Consider the following 22,520-nt stretch of genomic DNA (forward strand, 5'->3'; position numbering starts at 1 on the left):
CATCATGCCGTTGCACAAATTTCAACATATACATTATCTTTTATTATTGCAAGTAATTGTTAGAGGTAAATATATAATATAAGTGAAATATCTCTTGACAATACAAAAACAATTGTATTAAACGGTAATGTGAACAGTATGATTAAACGGCATGTATTTATGGTAAAAAGTGGATCAGTTCGTATCACAGATATAGTTCGTTACAGTCAAATGATGTAACTATGTAAATATACGCGGGTTGCTTCTATAAATATATATTATTTACTGTTTATCAATCAATTTCATAATAAGGAGATATCATTTTACTTAGCAAAGATTTAATCTTGGTTTTTATTACAGATACTAAATTATTATATTATATTGTTACTAAAATTATGAGAGAGAGAGAGAGAGAGAGAGAAAGTTTTATTAATCTTATCGTGTTATAATAAATTCTATTTTCTTCTAATAATTTTATTTCGTAAATTATTATAAAAAGTCATTCACAACGATTATATTCGTATATTCCTCATCAATTACTGATGTGTAAAACAGAAAAATTTAATATAAGGAGAAATTAAATAATAAATAACGTATATATATATAACATTTCCATCTATACACATGTTTACAATGAGATTTTTAAATAAGTTGTTTTAACTGCAGTAATTACGTAAAACCATCATTAGAAAAGTAGATTTAACACATATAGTTACGGTTGTTTGAACACTGATATCATGAAAACGTGTTTTGCTAACGGCAAACTCACTGACCTACTACGTATCTCGTCATGTCAAACAAATTCACCAGAATACACTTGCATAGTTTGAAAATTTTGTCTTATACTATTCTATTATTTTTGTTATTTGTTAACACAGAGATTTTCTCTTTTTTGCATTAAGCACAAGAAATCAAAATTAAATAATAACAAATTTTGATAATAAAATAATAAACGAATTTTCAGAAAATATGTAAAGCGGACATTAAATTTGAATAGATTAGTCTATAATTGTGTATATACTATAATGTACATTATATATAAAAAATTCACTATTATTTTATCAATATATAAATTTATAAAGTTTGAATTCTTTTCCTTTTGAAAAATAAGTAATCAGCATCAAAGATAATGATACAATGTGCTAAGTACAATGTCATTACCTTTTAGATTTTACTGGTGTTACAAATTGCAATATTATTGACTCAAATCACCGTAAGTCGACATCGATAAATGTATTTGACCTTTAACGTTTCAAATATCCCATCTATTAACCCCGAAGCCTCTGATCCGCTGCATTACTGAAGAATGAACGTCATCTAGCGTAGAAATGAAATCCCGTAATCCAAGCCCGTAAGGCAGAACAGTGAAACCGTCGTATTTCACGTGGCCGTATGAACCAGCGACTGGTTCCGGCTGCGAGTTTGCTTTGCCAGTTAACAAGGAACCTTCGAGACGATCGAGCATCCTTGGCGCGATCAAAGCACGCTATGAGTGCCGGCGTCGAGTCGATCTTGTGCGTGATCCTCGGAGTTTCGGGGATTCTCATGCCGCATCCGGCAAACAGTATTCCATATCGTGGTAATTACACGGTGAAACATCCGCAATATGATCACTTAGAGCAAAGGATATTCAAAAAGGAAAAAATACTGGATGAAGAAAGTGGGTTGGTGTCGTTGATGGATAATTAGAAGCTTGTTGGACAGTTTAATGAATATGTGAATTGATTTATCTTTTAATGTCTTATCGTAATATAACGATCTTCAAAGATTAATAAGATTTTGTTTCTAGTTAGGGATTACTGGTACTAATATATATATATATATGTCATTTCAAAGTGATGTGTTTTTTAATATATCTTTCAGAGATAAATGTAATGTATAAATATTAAAATTTTTTCATAAGTTCTTCTCTTTCTTTTTTTTCTCTCTCTCTGTATCTATTTTTCTTTGACACGCTTAAATTATTTAAAGAAAGAAAAAGAAGAAGAGAATTTAAGTTTATATTAATGTTTATATTAATGTTCCATTCTGCAAAAAAATATAACAAATTAAAATTTAGTTCTTATATAAGAAAGTGTAATTGCTGTCATCATTTGTCACATTTAATTCAATTACAACTTCCATTCAGTAATTTTTACATATTACTTTTGCTAAGTAACGTTCAATCATTTTAATTAAGATGCGCCTTTCCATTCGCTATATGTATGTTAACCGTTCTAGTTTTTTTTTTCTAAGAGAGTTTTTCTAAGAGAAAGTAGATTATATATAAGAGTACATTAATTACGAAAGAATGTTACATTGTTTTGCTGAAGTAGTTAATGGAGAAAATACATTAATCAATGAGTTTTACGCGAACATAAGAAGGGTATTCTTAGCATTTCAAAAACACGTGATACAAACGTCAAGACGTAACTGATAGACATTTTCGTAAATCCTCATATCAGAATATTCTTGTAAAATTTGAAACTTATAATGGAATTTATAATAAGCAAAATAATTATTTCTTTATTGTTATAAAAATTTTTTTAAATTATAAAAATTTAAACTTTAATTTACAAAGATATTATGTATATTCTCTGTAACCCAATAAAGAGAAAAGTCGCTAAATTTTAATATAATTAATATAAAGAAAGGTTAAATTTAATATAAAGAAAAGTTAAAAATTATTTTACGATATGAAAAATGCAAATAATAATCGACATATAGTTTGCAGGATGTCCGTAACAATAAAAAAATGCATCCGTGTTTGAATTCCAAAGACCGAGAAAAAGAAAAACTCTTATTTGCTGAAGCAAATAATAATCATCTTCAGAACACACCCAAAGAGTTTTCCTGGGACGATGATGATTACAGAGGTTTTTCTCTATATGGCCTCGTTGAATCCATGCTGTCCGTCGTAGCAAGCGGACTTAGCACAGTCGTGAGCAGTATTGTTGGTACCGAGAAAAAGGATTCACGGTCAGGTACCAGAAGAATAAATTATAAAAATTATCATTTAATCAGGGCATTTCCTAACACGGAAAATCAAGCTTCAGATCTGCGTGATTTAAGAGACGCCGAGCCTGAAGATGTTAAATTTTGGTCCTTTCCAAATCCTAATAGGTTCGTGTTTGCATTTTTATTATAATAATTAATTGTTTAACATATTTGTATATCTATACTTCCTTTTGTAGAACTTCCGACATGATTGTGGCACCAGATCTTGTCAATGACGTTAAGGATTATTTAAGGGATAAGAAAATTGACTTTAAAGTATTAATATCGGATATCCAGGTAAAAATGATACAGAACTTTTGCGCAAAAAGTACATAAAAGTACATGATAAATTAACCTTTTTGTCCATAAAAATACATATACGAGGTGTTTCCAAATGTTTTGTGGCCAGACTTTGAAACTTTATAGGAAATTTAATTCTATATAAAAAGCCCATGTATTTATAGAAAATTTTTTGTTTAAAATTAAATTTTCTATAGAATCTCAAAGTCTGGCCAAAACGTTCGAGGACACCTGGGTAGAAAATTTCAATATTATTAATGGTAGAAAACACTCAATGACATCGTAATTATACTTTACTAATTTGTACAAAATTGGTCTCTCATTATTTATATAATACTTGCAATTGGAAGAAAATTCCGATAATAGCTGATGTCCATATCTAATGCTGACACGCTTTACTTATGATCTTTTCAATGATTTCTTACACTCAAATACAAAAAGCAACATGAAAGTAACGAATAAATTATCACCTGTTATATTAAAATGTTGGATCAAAGGTTTTCGTTACTGCATGTGTTAATCGTTATTTAAATGTTGACTGATGGTCAGTGTATGAGAAAAGAGAAATCTTACTGGTTGTAGACATGATTAATAGACATAATTAAAATGCAAGTTTAAATTAAGTACAGCCAGTAAAAATCAAGGAAATACGCTTTCTTTAATTAACAGAAGACGATCTCTTATCAAAATCCGAAGATGTCTAAAGAACAACGTGAAGACTTGGTCACCACTCAAGGCCACACAATGACTTGGAAACGTTATCATCGATATGGAGGTAAAATCGTGTTGTAAGATATTTTTATATGTCGTACTAAACTATTTTAGTATAAACAATATTAAGAATCTTTATTTTAGACCGCATATGTGAGAAACACAATCAATACTAGAAAAATACCTATTACAGTCGAAGCTAGATCTTTATTGCTTTAAATAATTCAATCTTGAATTACTAATATACACTGTATATGTACTTGCATATATACCATATTGTAGTCATTTCAAACTGCGCGCCCAATTGTTTTTTCGGACTATAAACGCAATTAAAAACTACTCTAGTAATCGCGAATTAAATTGACAAGCAATTTAATAATTTAATGCTATCATCAAGCATCATATTATAAAGATGTTAATATGTTGAAACTGTTAATAAATTTATTGCGAAAAGTTATTATCTCGGCCGGGATTTGAACCCTGATCTCTTGTATTTTGTATGAGCGCCCTAAGCCATTAGACCATCGAGGCAATTTTAATATATTTATGTGTTTAATACTAATTTAAAATGTAGTTTAATATTTAGTATCTATTATATTATAATACAAATTCTTTTAATTTTAATTTGATGTACATAAATAATTTTTTCGGATGAACCTTAATTAATTTCTATTTTACATATGTATACACATAAATAAATAAATGAATTTAATTAAATAACATAATAAATTGGCTTTCTTTTTAACAGATATCCTACGCTATTTAGAACATCTAGCCTTCAGATATCCCACAATAGTAGAATTAATAACTATTGGACATAGTTACGAGGGCCAACCGATAAAGATGGCGAAGGTTTCGACTGGATTAAACAAAGAAGGCGAAAGAAAACCTGCTATTTGGATTGATGCCGGTAAGTTTCTTTTGTACAGACAGTCATTCCTTTAATACAAATAAGAAAAAGTATTAACTAAAAGATAATTGTGAATAAATAATAAATAATAAATTATATATATTAATGTAATAAAAATAGTTTTAAACACTTTCCTCTTGATTATTGTTCTTAATAACATTGTAAAAACTTTTTTTATAAACAACTTGTGGCTATTAAAATTATTGTCAACCGTTCTTTACTGACATCGAACCCGTATGCTTCCCACGTTTTGCACATGTCTCGTCCCGTTAGATTATCTTTTCGGTAAATCGTGATCGTCGTTGCAGGCATGCATGGACGAGAATGGATCGGTAGCGCAGTAGCGACCTACATATTGAGTCAGTTGGTAGAGAAGAACTCGAGCTACACGAAATTGTTGAATAACTCGGATTGGATGATTCTGCCGGTTGTTAATCCCGATGGTTATGAATATAGCCATGTCAGCGATCGCTTTTGGCGGAAAACCAGAAGTAATCATGTGGAAAGTCAAAACGATAGTAGGTGAGAAGAGAAAAAAAAACATTCGTTTCGGCACCCCAATTGTGTGCAGAGTCTTAATTAATTTATTAATGTCAGTAATATTTGCTTGATCTTATTACACTATCTGACATTGATTTTGTCTTTAACTTGCGAAATATCATTTCTGAAATATTTTTTTACTTGGAGTGTAACAAAGATCAATTACACGTGGTACACTCTGAAAACACGTATTGTGGCTGAATGATTCTAGCAATTGTCATGTTAACCTCGGAACAAGTCAAGTCTAAAAAACACAAATCAAAACATGACGCTAGTTATATATGATCAAGAGACACTGTAGTGTGTTTCGCGTCAAAAATGAACACATAGTGCGCGACAACGCGAGACAGCTTAACTTTAAATCTACGTAACTCGATCATAAAAAATTGTACAGAAACAAAAAAACTTATTTCAATTGTAAAAGATAGCATTTTAGGACAGTGTAAATAAAATTGACCAAAAAAAATGTCTTTACTCTAAATATGGTTAAAATCATTTTCTTGCCTATATTATTTCAATTTTTTCGGAAATGTGATGTGATTTTTCTGAGCATGGATTCAAATTCAATGGCCAAAAATCTTTGAAAAATAATAGTCCACATGCCAAAAAAAAAATTGTTGGATAGTGTTATATGTATATCAAGAGCGATATATTATATTTAGAGAAATTGAAAATTAGATTTTGTGTGTGTGTGTGTATGTGTGTGCCGAAAAATGAGATTCTAGATTTTAAGATAAGAACAAAGTTGTCTGGATTGGAAGACATTGTTTTATAAAGTTTATTATATAGTCGTATCGTATGTATATCTAATCAATTACGCAACGAAGTAATTTTTCTTACATAAATATAATATTGGATAATAATAGAAGACAATAATTAATTACTTATTTCAAATATTAAAACACTGTTGTTTAGTACTTTTAGCTCTAAATAAGTAATTAATTATTGTCTTTTAGTAATAAATTGGCCAGTATTAACTCAGTAAGCAAAAAACACTTTCAGTATCATTGTATCAACGTTACAACGTTATAACATTGCTGTGATGCTGCTAAAATATTTCAAAATGTGTGTGTTTCTTGCTTTTTAGGAGATTAGATTGCTAATCTCTGTAAGGGTTAAGAGTTTCGCGTGTGTTTAACTAAAAATAGTGTGTGATTTTCTTTTCTAGATACACACCATCCAATTTATTACAATTCGTAACGCACTATACTAGATGGTTCTGGACTACATGCGAAGGAGTCGATCCGAATCGAAATTTCGCATACCACTGGGGCGAAGACAAAGAAGGAGGTGCCAGTTCAGATCCTTGTCACGAAACATATTCCGGGCCTTTCGCCTTTTCCGAACCTGAAACGAAGGCTATGGCAGATTATATTTTGGCAAACAAACAACATATTCGGTAATTGTCAAATCAACATTTAATTAATTTAAATTTACCATTCAAATACATTTTAAATTTCCAATGTAAAAATTTTAATTGTATAATAATACTAAATGCTAAATTTACGTTTTCAGAATGTACTTGACTTTGCATTCTTATTCTCAAATGTGGCTCGTACCATGGGGTTACACGCGTTCGAAACCGTCGGATTATTCCGATTTAATGAACGTAGCGAGAAAGGCAATTAACGCTATTTCGAAAGTTCATGGTACTAATTATCAACTTGGACCAGCAACAGAACTAATGTATTTGACTTCTGGTACATACTTTAATATATTATTATTTTAATTTTAGTGTACTCTTTAGATTGATTTATACGAAAGGTTATATTGGTTTAATGAACGGCTGTTATGAAAATCAGATATCAAGATAAGATGATAGTATACATTTCGTAATATTTCACATCACGGAGAATGAGTTTCTTTTCTGTTTGCAGGAGCGTCTGACGATTGGGCTAAAGGCGTTGCCTCGATAAAGTATGCATACACGGTGGAATTACGCGATCGTGGAACATATGGATTCCTGTTACCGGCTACTCAAATAGTTCCGACTGCACGCGAAATTTGGGCAGGAATCCGTGCAATCGCTCGTTTAGTTACCTGCAACACGTAAAATCTATGTTTTTTACGCTTTTAATGCGTGTTCGAATGTACACTTTTTAATCCAGATAATGGAAACTGAATCAATAACCTTTATAAATTACAAGTTATTTGAGTTTTTACTCATTTCTCATTTCTATACAATTGACATCAATGGACAGGGTACATACGGCATTTGTATGGAGAAATTAACACTCGTATTGTTATTGAAATAAATTAATTGGACTATAAGAGATGATAATGAAAGCTAAACTTACATTTAATTAAAAATTCAAAGGATATATGTTATCCGTTAAAATATCATCAATTTTTTAATTACAAAAATTACAGGAGTGCTGTAATAGATTTTGAGTTTCCTAATCAAGTCAAATTACTTTCTGGATTGATTTTTAGAAAATTTAATTATATAGTTTAATTTAAAGAAAAAATTATATTTTAAGAAATGTTCTGATTAAATTGTAAAAATTCGTAACTGCCTTAGATATGTTTATTTTTGTACATTTCTGTTTGTAGAGATTATGTGAAGTATATTTGTATACAGAATTATATTTATAGTTTAGTGAAGAGAATGTATATAATGTAATATGAATGTATCTATTATTTATTTTATTATATATTAGTATCAAATACTTTTGTACAAATAATAATTCACTAAGAATTGTCTCCTACTTTATTTATTAAAACTATCAGGTTATTAGTTTGATTTTTAATTATAATTTAAATGTATTATAAAACATGCGATGCAATAAATAAAAGTGTTTTTATACTATTATATAAAGATGGAGATGAATTTCTAGCATAAAATAATTACATGATAAAATCGACTAGTGTTAATATACTTGAAGATTAATGATTAAGAAGAAGTCTTTTTTAAGAGACAAATCAATGATTAAAAAACAGTCAATGCTTGCTTATCTATACGTTCGAGAAGAAGTTGCGTTATCAAGATTAATCCAAAATACACGCATACCTTATCACGAGATATTTTCGGTTATTTCGTAGTATATAAACCGTAAGGTCTTATTCAGTGCTTCTGTTGAATTAACATACTGGCAATGTTGATTCAGTGTCTTTTAGCTATTGTTCTGGCATTCCATGGTAAGAATATTCATTTTTTGCACATCCTTATTGTTATATGTATATATAATATTATCTTTTATAAAAATAAAGTTTGTATGTTTTAAATTTTTTAATAGAATAACAATTAATATGCAGGTAGCAGAAATTTTTTTTCTAAAATATATATCTAAATATAAATACACTGTGTCTGAGAATTACTGATCTAATAAATAAAACACTCGATAAAAGGTTTCCCTTATTAATTATATAAAAAATTAAGTAAATATCTAGAATATTATGTGCTTTTAAACGAAAGATTTATTTATGAAACAGTTTTATCTAAGCAATAAGAACAACACTAAATATATTATAAACACTAAAATGAAACGTTCAAACTTTGCAAAAATATAATTATATTTCTAGAAGAATTATGTGTTTAAAATTTTTTTAAATATTTTTATAGCATATAAAGGTTATGCGTAGTTCACGAAACATTGACATTTCAAGAATGGATCTGGACACAGAGGAAACCTGTGAAACGCATAACCTTTATATAAAAAGCACCCGTGGAAGCCTCAAGAATATTATTTTTATAGCATGTCTGGCCGTCTCTTTCGGCCTGAAATCCAGGATCACAGATGGTGAGAATGCCATACCAGGAGAATTCTCTTATCAGGTCTCTCTTCAATGGGGTTTGCCACCCTTAATCCGTTTTAACCACATTTGTGGTGGTTCGATTGTACACGAGAGTTTTGTTTTAACTGCGGGACATTGCATTATGACACAAGGCGAACTTAAGGTCATCGTTGGCAAGTATCATCTTTTTGAAGATGAGGAAGCTCAGCAAGAAGTTGAGGTTGCTAAGATTTATGTGCACGAAAATTATCCAGGGTATGTCTATTATTTTTAAACAAGAGTCAATACGTGGTTAAAATTAAAAACAGAGAATTATTTGAAAGGCATAAAACCACAACGCAAGATGTTAGACGCTATTATTTTATATTTCAATCGAATTACAATAATCTTTCAATTGATTTTACTTGAATAAACGTTTCGGTCTTCCATTAGACCATCTTCAGTATTAACATAATTTTCTTACGCATGTGCGTATATTCGACAAACAATTTTGAATTTAAAACACGTTATGTCTATTATTTTTATTTGTAGATAAAAATAAATATTTCAGAAACTGTGAAACTCTACATTGGAAAAAATTCTGGTTGTATCAACAAGGAGTACGAATAAAACAAATTCTGATCATATGAATCGGAATTCTAGTTAAATAATTGAATTTTTAGTTATCCTGATTAGAATGCTTGACAAATTTAAATATATAGAGTAAATCAGTTAAAGTGTTACAAATTTATATCTCGGAAATAAAGCATTTTAGAGAGAAATAATTTAGATACAAAAATATTTGTGACTTCGAGAAGAGAGAACATAAGATGGTGTCATTGGTTTAACCGTGGATAATCGTATGAAGATCACATAAAGGTCTCTAAAATGCTTTCCGAAATATAAACTTGTAACGCTTTAACCGACTTATTTTATATAAATATCTGATACCTTTCTGGTTGAATTTACCGGAATTCCAATTAATGCAGCAAGAATTTCGTAAAACTAGAAAATATTACACCTTATTGATTACTTTAATTTTACTTGTAATTATAGTTCACAGTCTTGAATAACGCGCACACTTTGAATTACATTGCAGACTCTTTTGATTTCTGAGATATATTATTTTTAAGTTTTTTAACTAAACGATACTAATAATTTGTAACCGTTTGTTATAACATCATCTAATATAATTAAAGCTTAATTATAAAAATATCATATTGAAAAGAATTCCTTATATATATTATTTAAAATGTAATTAATGAATTTATATATATGTGTGTAAATTAAAATGTTAATAATTAATCAATATTGTAAAATTACAAATGTAGATTTCATCTAAAATATTCTAAAATATTGGGATTACGAATGTAGATTATATCTAAAATACTAAAACAGTTTTAAAATGTGGTAGATAAATATATATTTAATTGTTTCCAAGAGAATTTATAAAAGTATTTATGTACTTAGATATCATACGCAATCATTTCACAATTCGCAATGTATGTCATGGTTCAAATTATCACTATCCTTTTGATAAATTCTTTGGTATCCGTATTTTTCAACTGATAATGAGTCTGATTACGATATTTTAAATTTTATTGTATTACTTTTTACAGAGGTGTTGCACCATACGACATCGCTCTTCTGAAACTTAAAACTCCTCTCACTTTTAACAAGTGGGTATCCGCTGTCAAATTACCTGAACAAGACGAGGTACAAGTTGGAAATGCTGTACTGTCTGGATGGGGCTCCGTCTCTAAGACATGGATACAGAGGATTCCCAACGTTCTCCAAAAAGTTACTGTTCCATTATTGAACAGTAAATCTTGTCAAGATGAGTTCTCGGAAAGTCTTGAAGCACCGCAACTTTACGATTCACAAATCTGCACTGCCGCTATTGATGAAATATCAACTTGTTCTGTAAATAAAATTTAAACTTTTTATACTTTTTTCTTGTTTTTGTAATTAATTACGTAAACTTAGTACTACGATTATAATTGTGTGATTACAAAAAGAATATTCATTCTCGATTTTATATTTTCTAAATTTCTTAGAGTGAAGTCTCACTCCAAAAGGGTTAGTCTTGAATAAGAGAGGCTGATTTTTATTTTTCTTTTTTGGAATTAGATTCATTCGAAAGGAAAGAAATTTCATTTCTTTTTTTAAGTGAATTTCATTCTAAAAGTGTGAAATCTCACTCCAAAAAAAGAGTGAAAATCTGTCCCTCTTATTTAAGAGTGCACTGAAAAAAAAATCCTAAATTTCAATAAATATTTATGTGAACTGTACCAACTAAATATTTATTAAATATAAAAATATATTTATTTGGTATAAAAAACATTAATTTGATTTAACAATTACTTCTTTTTATTTAGTAAATATTTATTTGTTGTAAGTAAATGTTTGACTGTATTCAAATAAATATTTATTTAAATTTGGGTACATAGTTGGCAGTATTCAAATAAATATTTATTTAAATTTAAACTATTTTTTTCTCAGTGTGTAAATTTTTCATTTTTTTTCAATAGTGGCAGTATTTTAACTTTTTCGAAAAGAGATTTTACTTTAAGAAATTTAGAGAATATTATTATCTAATGTTAATCGTATTATCCGTTAATCAGTTATTTTGTTAATCTATTTAAAAACGGCACTAGATTTTAATTTTAATCCGTCTAAAAGTATTGTAAAATTATGTCCTAATGTATAGTGTATATAATATGCACATATTATATAGATATAATTATTACTATTAGATGTCTAAATTTGTTATTAGTATTACAATAAAGAGAATTAGATAATTAAATACAAAACATTCTTTTAGTACAATATCTTTAATAATTAAATACTTTTCATGTAGGGTGACTCTGGCGGCCCATTGGTTCAGTTTGAAAACAACGTTCCCACTTTAGTTGGAATCACTTCATGGGGAGTCTACCCGTGCGGTATCAGTCACATGCCTTCGGTCTACACTCGCGTAGCTTCTTACACTATTTGGATCAAAACGATAATATGGATTGTTAGTAATAATTAAAATTTAAAATATTATTAATACATAATCTCGTTAATCAACTTTCGTCATTTTTTACTAATTAATATACCTATACTTATCAATATTGTATTCGGACATAATTCTATATTTTATTAAAATATTAAGAGTGTTGATTTATAAATTAAAAAGGAAAGCTTTCTAACAAATAAAATTAGCCAAACACTAAGGACAATAATGTTGCATTTTATAATGCTAAAAAATTGTTATAAATAAATAAATTATAATTTATAAATTCTTCATCCGATCCGATATTTAATCCTATATATAATGTAAAAAAAAGAAATAAAAAGTCGAATAGTAACTGTCTAGCTTTTTGTCTATAATTATTATACATTAAAAATTTCAATAAATCCTATCTGAAGAAAACTTATGACATTATTTTATTATTTTAGCCTATACTATAATTTTATGTAAGTATACAATACAATTTAAAAAATTTAATTCTATAGTATTAATTTTAGTTTTTAATTCAAAGTTTCTTGAATAGATAAAATAAAATAAATTTTTATTAATGTTGTAAATTACATTGTACAGTGAATTTAATGATTAATTACATTCGTAAATCAGATATTACTAAAGTTAATATTAGAGAAAGGAAACAATTGTAATATGGATATTTTTATTTATCTTCTCTTTTAATAAATATAATCATACTATAACATTAATTATCAAAAATATCAAATTTCAATAATCTTTCAAATAATGGAATGACACTAAGATATAAAATAAATAAATAACGTTCATGAAAATTATTATAATAATTTTCATAATTTTCATTATTATAATAATTTTTAAATTATTATCAATCTATATATAGATTGATAATAATGTAAAATAAATCATGACAAAAAAATTTTTATTCTCGTAAAACAATAAGAAACTTCTGACATGATTAAAATTATTTGATCAACTCTAGCAAATATAATTATTTTTAATATTAATTAAAAATTCATATAGTAAAATACTATTTATACAGAATCTAAAATAAGCAAAAGATAAAGAGTGCAAAATATATATGCAGTGTTGCAAAATTCTAAAGAATTATAAAAGAGAGTTGGAATAAATATAATGTAGATAGTTTTTATTCTATACCATGCTTAACAATAAAAGAGATTAACCGTGAGTATTGTCATATAATTTCATAGTATTGATTTCATCAGATGCGCTGTCTTTTCTGCGTTAACAATGAGAATATTATCTTCGATATTAAGAAATAATTTGATATCGGATAATAACTTTCTTAATTTAATACTTTTATTGCTCTTTATCTTCTTATTCTTTCATTATTAATCATCTATCATAAAGCTTTTTACTATCATAATATTAATTTTTTCCAAAGAACCTTTACGTCGTTTCATTTAAATATTAATATGAGATGTTAACTTAGATATACTTTTTTTCGTATTAATTAATTTAGTTAATATTTGAGTTAAATAAAATTATTTGTATTATTTGTAATGTACGATTTAGTAGTTCTACTCACAGCACGGAGTGGTTCATTGAAAACGAACAAAAGAAAAAAATAAACAAATATTTTGCACAAAGGTATTTTAGTCTTTTATGTACATATCCCCTCCATAATTACAATGTTTTTATTCTTTATCTAAACTGTTAATTTGGATTACGTTAGAATATAAAACAGATAATCTCGACAGATAAATAAGTAAATAAATAAATCCATTCGATATATCATACACTAAATTATTGATTTTCCGCATTCTTTTTGTACATTTAATGATTAATCGTAATCAGATAGCAGTAATAAAAGTTTATCTACTGAATAATTTATCATAATTGGATTTGCAGCTTAATTAATTGAAGAATGTTTTATTGTTACTACTTAAATAAATGTTATGCTTAATTAGCATATTAAGATCGCGACTTAAACAATAACGAGACAAATAATAAAATAGAAGAAAGATTAGTTGTGTTAATATTTTTCATTATTGTTACATTTGTTGTCTTGTTAAATTTAATTTATTTTTATGTCATAACCAAAATAATAAAAATATGTTTTATTAATTGATTTTTCTACATGCATGCCTTAATTTTGTTATTTTATTTATATAGCTATCTTTGTTTGATTAACTAATGGGCGCTTTTTTCTGATAAAATCTGCTTAAGTTAAGTAAATAAATAAATCAAATCTTAAATATAAAGTGTAATTAAATAATATATAAGATACGTAATATATAAGATTAGTAGTTTTGTTTGTATAAATTAGTTGCGTTAATCGTGCTATTCAATTCAATATTTATATCAATCGTATACACAAAGAAGATCACGAAAGCAATCAAATCCTTCTTATCGTAAATGCATTGTAATTTTCTGTAGATTATAATAAATTATCATCTCATCTTTATTGATAACATGCTGTTAAACTCAACGAAATGAGTATAAAATGCAGTCAATTTTGTGAATTAACATCATACAGAGAAATGTTTCCCAAAGCAATCGTGTTCTTTGCTCTCCTAACAGTGGCGGTCGCTGGTGAGTCAATTTTCTAGATTTATTTGACACATTCATAGGACGTTTTATAATATATGGGCATAACTCCAGGAATAAATTCAGAATATAGAAATAATACAAAAAGTTTATTTATCTATCTGATCTCATTTCTAAGTTACAGACATTTTCATATTTTATTAACTCTCGTTATAAAAATTGAGCTAGTATAGCATTTTCACATTTTTGCCTTACTAATATAATCAATAAGATGCAAAGATGCATCAAGAATGAGATGCGAAAATGCTAGGTTAGTTTGTGATTATGAGAATAGAAGAGCTTGCTAAATTGTTGAAGAGCTATTTCATATTTTATAAAAACGGAGTATATGAACTTTAAAATTGAAGGAATGGGAAAAATATCAATATCACTTTAACGTTAGAGTTCATTTACGCTGCATTTACAAAATGCGTGCTAGCTCATTGTGGCAGCAAGTTCTTCAATTAACAAAACACGAAAAAGTATATATATATAACTTAAAAAAATCCGATAAAACTAATGTTTATAAATTTTTTAAGATAATTTTTATGACCCAAATTTACATTTGAAGTCATGCCTACATGATACAAAACATTTTGTATGTGTATATAAAATTTATATATTGTTATTTAAGAAATAAGTACAAAAACAATATATAAAAAATTTGTCTTATTAATATTCTCAAACTAATTAAATAAATAATAATTGAATTACTGTATTGTTCCACAGATTATAAAGCAAACAGCAAAATTCAGTCTTTATTATATCATTACAACTTCTAACTTATTCCATTGAGAACTATTTTTAGCCCTATGTTTTATGATCAACTTTTATCGCAAATGTATTTCCTTAAATATTATTAATTCAAATTTAAGAGAGGCCCCGAGTTGGTCTCCAGATGCCACCGATTTTGCCACGTTTTACTGGCCCGATCTCGCCACAAGTGGTTGGAGGTGAAGAAGCGCCAGCAGGATATTACCCGTTCATAGTTTCCCTTCAAATGTTTGGCTCTCATTTCTGCGCTGGATCCATCATAAACGAAAAATGGGTTGTAACAGCAGCACACTGTGCTGATGCAGTTTCTTCTTTAAATTTTCTTCGCGTTGTGGCCGGTAAGCACAATATTCAAGAAAACGAAAGCACCGAACAGATAGTTCAAGTGGCGCAAGCTTACATACATGAAAACTATGAAGGGTAAGTAAAACGTTAAAAAGCAAAATTAAAAAAAAGTATGAATAATTTAATTAACTCCATCTTCGACAAAATTTGAGTTCCTTTGCAACACGAATGTGTTTGAGTAATTATTTTCGATATATTTTTACCTGCTGTGAATACGAATCCGTTGACAAAATTTGGTTAACACATCACAAATATTCCGAGCCATCAAAAAGGCAAAACATTACAACAATTATTTTGAAGATTTTCATGACGTTTGTAACATTGGTACCAAATTTTTTCCTAAATTCATTAATCCTAAATTTCATTTGTAACCTTTTTTGTATAGAGAGATAATTTAGATCAAAATAACTTATAAATTATTATATTCAGGAATTTTATTTGTAGAATAAATGCAACAATTAAAACAACTAGCAATGACGTATTGATATTAGTATCATGATTAGCACTTGATATTTACGATTAGAACGCTATATTTCAGATAAACGATGACCTATTAATTCAATACAATGCATCGTTAAAATCTTTTACGTTATAATATTTCTATTGACTATAGATTATTATTATCATTCCTCCGCTAATACTGTAATTTTTCATTATTAGTTTAAAAGAAATGCATTTAAAAAATTTGTAATTAATAAATGTAAATACACATATATATATTGCATTATATATGTATATATACTGTAACACATATTTTCTAATTTTCAGTGGTGTTGGTCCATATGACATTGCTCTACTTAAGCTTGCGTCTCCATTAAAGTTAACGAAAGAAATACAAGCCATCGAATTACCACCACCAGAAAGTGAACCAACTGGAGAGGCATGGCTTTGTGGATGGGGTTCCACTTCGACTAGCCGTTATCCAATAATGCCAGATAAACTTCATCATGTTAAGATGGAGTACCTCGATCGCATTGCTTGCCATGAAGCCGTCGAACGTTTGATAGGATCTTCTCCCGTTCATGAAACCAATGTCTGCACTGGGCCACTGTACGATCAAATCTCGGCATGCAGTGTAAGTGATATACAGATGTTCAATAAATTTCGTATATGAGCTTCACAGTAGTTTCGTCATTGTTTATTAATGTAACAATTTAATATACATATATATTGAGTTTTTAATACACTTTTAGGGAGACTCCGGTGGCCCACTAATTTCACGTAATGGACAAAAACCGGTTCTTATTGGAATTGTATCTTGGGGTATTATTCCATGCGGTAGTGAAGGAGCACCATCCGTATACACTAAAGTATCCAGTTTCATTGATTGGATTAAGCAGAAAATTAGTAATTATTAATGTATTAATGACGACGATATTGACGACGTATCAATGTATACTGAATGACACATTATATATTATTAATTATTATATATTATGTATTATTTAACGTAAAATACAATAAATATGCAGCATACATATATAACAATAACATTTTATATTCCTTTCCTATTTAAAAAGTCAAAATTAATTAATAGTAACTTGATTGACTGAACAAAACGCTTATGTATGTTTTTATTTATATTATTTAACATAATCACGTTATTATCTTAAATATACATATACGTATATCTATAATATTTTGATAACACTAATTTGTTCATCTACAATACATATTTTAATTTAACAAATCATATAATTAAAAGTTAACATATACAAGGTGTTTTATTTTAAGTACAGTAGAATATATATGTTAAAAGAAAGGAATTTTCGAGAAAAAGTTTCAGACAAACAACAATTGCATGGTGTAAAAGAGAATAAATAATGGTAAAATCGATTTTAGGTAACAATACATCTTTATTTATTAATATATGATCCTATCATAATAGGATTTACAGTTTAACCAATTACAACTAGAAGAATGTTTCATGATTTATTATTTATATTCAATTATTAATTAGTTTTTAATGATACATCAGTTCATTTAGAATTTAATTAAATAATATGAAAACAAATAATAAATAAAAAAATTAATTAAATGTTTAATAATATTGTTTATTACCGTTATATTACCGCTTTTTATTTAGCATAATTTTGTTCTTATTTGTTATATTTAATTTATTTTAAGCTTATAATTATTATTAGAATAATTAAATTATGCTTTATCAGTTTTTATTAATTTCTTAATATTATTTGTGTTTTGTTTGGATATCTTTGTTATTTTCGATAAATGCTACTTTTGTGAAAAAATTAATTAAGTTCAATGCCTAAATAAATTAAACATTAAGTATTAGATGTGGATAAATACATATACATTCTTTAGAAAAACTGTAAATTTATGCATTTATGCATTTTTAGTATACCTAATTTTTTATAACAGCCATTGTATGATGCAGATTATTGTCATTGAAGTATATAACATGTAGGACTTAACAGCATTGTATAAATTATTCATATAAATCATTAATGTTGTACCTTACGATTTAATATTTATAACAATTAATACACATAAAAATACGAAGAAGTATCATGTGGAATAAAATTTTTTAATCGTAAAAGTATGTGATCAATTCTCATAGATAATAATGGCTTATCAGCATATCATCACTGATATCGTATGAATGTACTCGACGAAACGGGTATAAAATGCGATCTATTCATAGGATTGTCATCAAACAGCAAGATGTATTCGAAAGCTATCGTGTCCTTTGTTTTTCTTGCTATGGCGATCGCTGGTAAGTTAATTTTCTCGATATATACATATATATACATATATACATATATATACATATATACATATATATATATATATATATATATAGAAGATGTTTCAGATCTAACTCACCTGCTAATGGCAGATTTCTCAAGTTATTTTGAGACTAAAATTCTAATACCAAAATATCGAGGCTGTAATAGTTTTTGAATTATAATTATTTAAAACTAGAAAATTATACACTGAAAGAAAAGATTGGTTGCTGCAATAATTTAGATAAATTGCTGCAATAATTATAGTAAAATATGACACAACATTTTTATATGGCTACAGCAATCAATTTTTTATTGTAGCAGCAAATTTTTATAGTTGTGTTAGCCTATCCGCAATGTCAGTATGATTTCGATAGGCAACTATAAAAATTTGCTGCTACAACCAAAAATTGATTGTTGCAGCCATATAAAAATACTGTGCCATATTTTACTATCTGAATTATTGCAGCAACGAATCTTTTTTTTTAGTGTACCGTCTAAAATTTGCGCATTTAAGTATAGTACAACGTAAAGTGTTAAATATAAAAGCTAATAGTTACCTTTTGTTAATATCGATATAAATATAACGTATGCGAAAATAAAATTACTGGTATTTCTAATCCTGGATATTTATTATATTAAAAAAATATTTAGCTTGGACATTATGGTATTAAATTTTCGTTTCAAAATGACTTCAAGAATCTATCATTAGCAAGTGGTGCGTTAGATCTGAAACACTTTGAGTGTATAATTTGTATTTAGGTAAGCTTACAAAATGGTTACTAGAAAATTATATAAAAAATTTTTATTAAAAAGTATTATAACTAAATTATTGTATTGTTACACGTATTGCAAAGCAAATAACAAAATTTCTAATTATGTTATTAAAAATTCTTCTAATTTCATAAAGATAGCTTTGATGTGCTACCATTAACTTCTTCCCCTTAGCAAATGTTTTCTTAAACATTAATTTAAATTATAGAGAGACCTAAAATTGGTCTCCGGATGCCGCCTATTTTTCCACCTTTTACTCGCTTGATCTCATCACAAGTGGTTGGAGGTGAAGAAGCAGGAGTAGGAAGTTATCCGTTCATAGTTTCCCTCCAAATACTCTCCCAACACTTTTGCGCCGGATCCATCTTGAACGAAAAATGGGTTATAACAGCAGGGCATTGTATTAAAGCCGTTCCTACTGTAAGCATTCTTCGCGTCAAGGCTGGAAAGTATAATCTTCAACTTATAGAGAACACCGAACAGACAGTCAAAGTGGTGCAAGCTTACGTACATGAAAATTATAAAGGGTAAGCAGAAATTGAAAGTAGTAAGTACGAACAATTCAATTAATTCTTACATGAATGATTTCTGTTTAGTACAGAATCAATGTTCTATTTATAATTGATTTCTAATTGTATATAAAGGTAATCTAAAATATAATTTTGTATTAGTAACCTAAAACATAATTTTGTGTTAGTAATCACAACAGTTCTTTTTATAGAATGAGTGCAATAATCGAAATAACAATTAGTGGTAGCCGCAGCATTGATATTAAATATCGCGATTAGCATTTGATACTTGGAATTAGAAAATTATATTTTAAATAAGTAATGATATACATATTATTTTTCGAGATTTGTTGCGTTATATACATAGAATTTCTATTATATAACTTTGCAGATCATTATTATTCTTCCACTAATACTACAATTTTTTTTTGTATTAATACATTAATTTAAAACATATGTTTCTACAAAAAATGTGTAATTAATTAGTATATAATTATATATATATATATATATATATATATGTATTGCAATGTATATTCTAATTTTTAGTTCTGTAGGTCCATATGACATTAGTTTACTTAAGCTTGCATCTCCGTTGAAGTTGAACAATAACGTACAAGCCATCGAATTACCACCACCAGAAAGTGAACCAACTGGAGAGGCATGGCTTTGTGGATGGGGTTCCACTTCGACTAGCCGTTATCCAATAATGCCAGATAAACTTCATCATGTTAAGATGGAGTACATTAATCGCGCTACTTGCTACGAATCCGTCAAACGTTTCGCGAGATCTTCTCCTGTTCATGAAACTAATGTCTGCACTGGGCCACTGTACAATAAAATCTCAGCATGCAGTGTAAGTTCCAGACATTTAGTAAATTCAGTGAATAATAATAACTTTGTCATCGTTTTTTAATGCAACAATTTAATGTATCGTTGTTTTTAATATACTTTTAGGGTGACTCCGGTGGTCCATTAATTTCGTATAACGGAAAAAAATCGGTGCTTACTGGAATTGTATCTTGGGGTATTATTCCATGTGGTACTTTAGGCGCACCTTCTGTATACACAAGGGTATCTAAATTCAATGACTGGATTGCACAGAAAATTAATTCAAATTCCAGTTATGTTTGACGGCAATATTGACAATATATGAATGTATAATACTGAATGAGGAATTGTTATATATTATTTAATATAAAATAAATATCCGGCAAAAATTAAAAGTAATGTTTTTTTATTCCTATCCTACATAACATAAAAATTAAACAGAAATTTTATTAGATCTCATGGTAAAAGACATTGTAAATTTTATTTATTTTATTTAACAAATGATAATAATAACAAATTTTATTTTCTGAAGTATACACATCAGTTTCAATGCCTAATAAGAAATAATTAGTTAAAGAGACATCAAATCTCCACATTTAAAATTCCTATCGATACAAACGTTGAAAATTAAATGTTTTTGTGTTACTCGATTTAAATGACTATAATAAGTGTTAGATGTTCAGTAAATTCAGTAAAAGATAGTAGCTTTGTTATCCTTTATTAATATAGAAATTTGATGTGTCGAGTGTTTAATACACTTTTAGGATGAAACGAGTGATTCATTAATATCATGTATTTGTAATACATTTTTATCTGTTGTACGAGTCAGTACGATATCATATATATGTGAGAAAAAAAAGGAAAAAAAGAAGAAAAAAAACCAAGTTATATAAATCTTGTTATGAACACTCACCGTACACTCGAACATCTCATTGTGATAATCGAATATTAGTCAAAATTAGTCAGAAAAAATAAATAAAAAATAAGCAACATGACAAAAATATATATGGATCAATAATTGACTTGCATCATATATAATATACAGAAATTTCAAGCTTTTGATCTGCTAATCGTTGAGAAGGAAATTTTGGCCTGGACACGTACCGAACATTCAAAATTTACCAAGGACAAATGCCAATTAGTAAATATTTAAGAACTTCCGGAACAATAATTATGTATCATCTGAAGATGGCTTAATAATAAGCTGAAACATGTAATGTAATGTAATGTATTATCTTTTCAAAGCTTTGAGCAAATTTTCATTGTATTTATGTTAGATATATATATTTTAATATTTAAAAATTAGCTTGACTCTTATATGTCTTTTTATTAATTTTTATACGCATTCTATAATATACATTTTATTTGGATATCTTGATTCTTATTTTTTAATGGGCACTATTTTTATTACAAAAATTAATTAAATTAAATGTCTGAATAAATTAATTTTTTAATGTTAAATATAAATAAATAATACATTTTACATTCTTTATAAAAACAGTAAATTTATGCACTTACGCATTTATAGCAGTATATTTAATTTGATAGAAGCAACTATACTGCGGAGTATTGTCAATGAGGTATGTAATATATACGACCATAGCATTGTTTTATATAAATATAAATCATCTGTGTTATACCGTATAGTTCAATATTTACATCAATTAATATACTTCTAATTACAAAGAAGTATCATCTGGAATACAATTTTCCGTATTGTAAAAATATCATGATAAATTGTCGTAGAAATTAATGGCTTGTCAGCGTACAGATGCGGAACAAATATAAAATGCGGTCTGTTCATGGGATTGTCATTAAACAGCAAAATGTATTCCAAAGCTATCGTGTTCTGTGCTTTCCTAGCCATGGCGGCCGCT

At 27.7% G+C, this 22,520-nt stretch overlaps 3 protein-coding genes across 3 annotated transcripts in view; all 3 read left to right on the forward strand.

Annotated features, from left to right (window-relative positions):
- Positions 1–1,426: 1,426 nt before the first annotated feature.
- On the forward strand, positions 1,427–7,623 carry LOC108769956 (carboxypeptidase B). The gene is made up of 9 exons (XM_018521205.1): positions 1,427–1,639; positions 2,751–3,081; positions 3,153–3,252; positions 3,925–4,030; positions 4,715–4,876; positions 5,185–5,398; positions 6,585–6,815; positions 6,932–7,116; positions 7,294–7,623. The coding sequence occupies exons 1-9, from the start codon at positions 1,468–1,470 to the stop codon at positions 7,467–7,469; spliced, it is 1,677 nt and encodes a 558-aa protein (XP_018376707.1). The 5' UTR covers positions 1,427–1,467; the 3' UTR covers positions 7,470–7,623.
- An 888-nt stretch (positions 7,624–8,511) lies between these two features.
- LOC108769925 (trypsin-1) lies at positions 8,512–12,164 on the forward strand. The gene is made up of 4 exons (XM_018521147.1): positions 8,512–8,554; positions 9,112–9,406; positions 10,750–11,053; positions 11,991–12,164. The coding sequence occupies exons 1-4, from the start codon at positions 8,512–8,514 to the stop codon at positions 12,162–12,164; spliced, it is 816 nt and encodes a 271-aa protein (XP_018376649.1).
- A 2,408-nt stretch (positions 12,165–14,572) lies between these two features.
- The window catches only part of LOC108769926 (transmembrane protease serine 9), a 10,094-nt gene continuing 2,146 nt past the window's right edge, over positions 14,573–22,520 (forward strand). The window contains exons 1-6 of the mRNA XM_018521148.1: positions 14,573–14,672; positions 15,542–15,860; positions 16,554–16,860; positions 16,979–17,132; positions 18,448–18,519; positions 19,512–19,830. Coding sequence (XP_018376650.1) covers positions 14,573–14,672; positions 15,542–15,860; positions 16,554–16,860; positions 16,979–17,132; positions 18,448–18,519; positions 19,512–19,830 — 1,271 coding nt within the window. The remainder of the gene's footprint in view (positions 14,673–15,541; positions 15,861–16,553; positions 16,861–16,978; positions 17,133–18,447; positions 18,520–19,511; positions 19,831–22,520) is intronic.

This window comes from Trachymyrmex cornetzi, unplaced genomic scaffold, assembly GCF_001594075.2.
Source record: "Trachymyrmex cornetzi isolate Tcor2-1 unplaced genomic scaffold, Tcor1.1 scaffold97, whole genome shotgun sequence".
Classification (NCBI taxonomy): domain Eukaryota; kingdom Metazoa; phylum Arthropoda; class Insecta; order Hymenoptera; family Formicidae; genus Trachymyrmex; species Trachymyrmex cornetzi.

Bases quoted from the DNA above. Each gene is read 5' to 3' on its own strand.
- LOC108769925 (XM_018521147.1), top strand. From the start codon at position 8,512: ATGTTGATTCAGTGTCTTTTAGCTATTGTTCTGGCATTCCATG. The intron at 8,555-9,111 runs GTAAGAATATTC...TTATTTTTATAG, and splicing joins TATTGTTCTGGCATTCCATG to CATGTCTGGCCGTCTCTTTC. The intron at 11,054-11,990 runs GTAAATAAAATT...CTTTTCATGTAG, and splicing joins ATGAAATATCAACTTGTTCT to GGTGACTCTGGCGGCCCATT.
- LOC108769956 (XM_018521205.1), top strand. From the start codon at position 1,468: ATGAGTGCCGGCGTCGAGTCGATCTTGTGCGTGATCCTCGGAGTTTCG. The intron at 1,640-2,750 runs GTGGGTTGGTGT...ACCGAGAAAAAG, and splicing joins AAAAATACTGGATGAAGAAA to AAAAACTCTTATTTGCTGAA. The intron at 4,031-4,714 runs GTAAAATCGTGT...TCTTTTTAACAG, and splicing joins ACGTTATCATCGATATGGAG to ATATCCTACGCTATTTAGAA.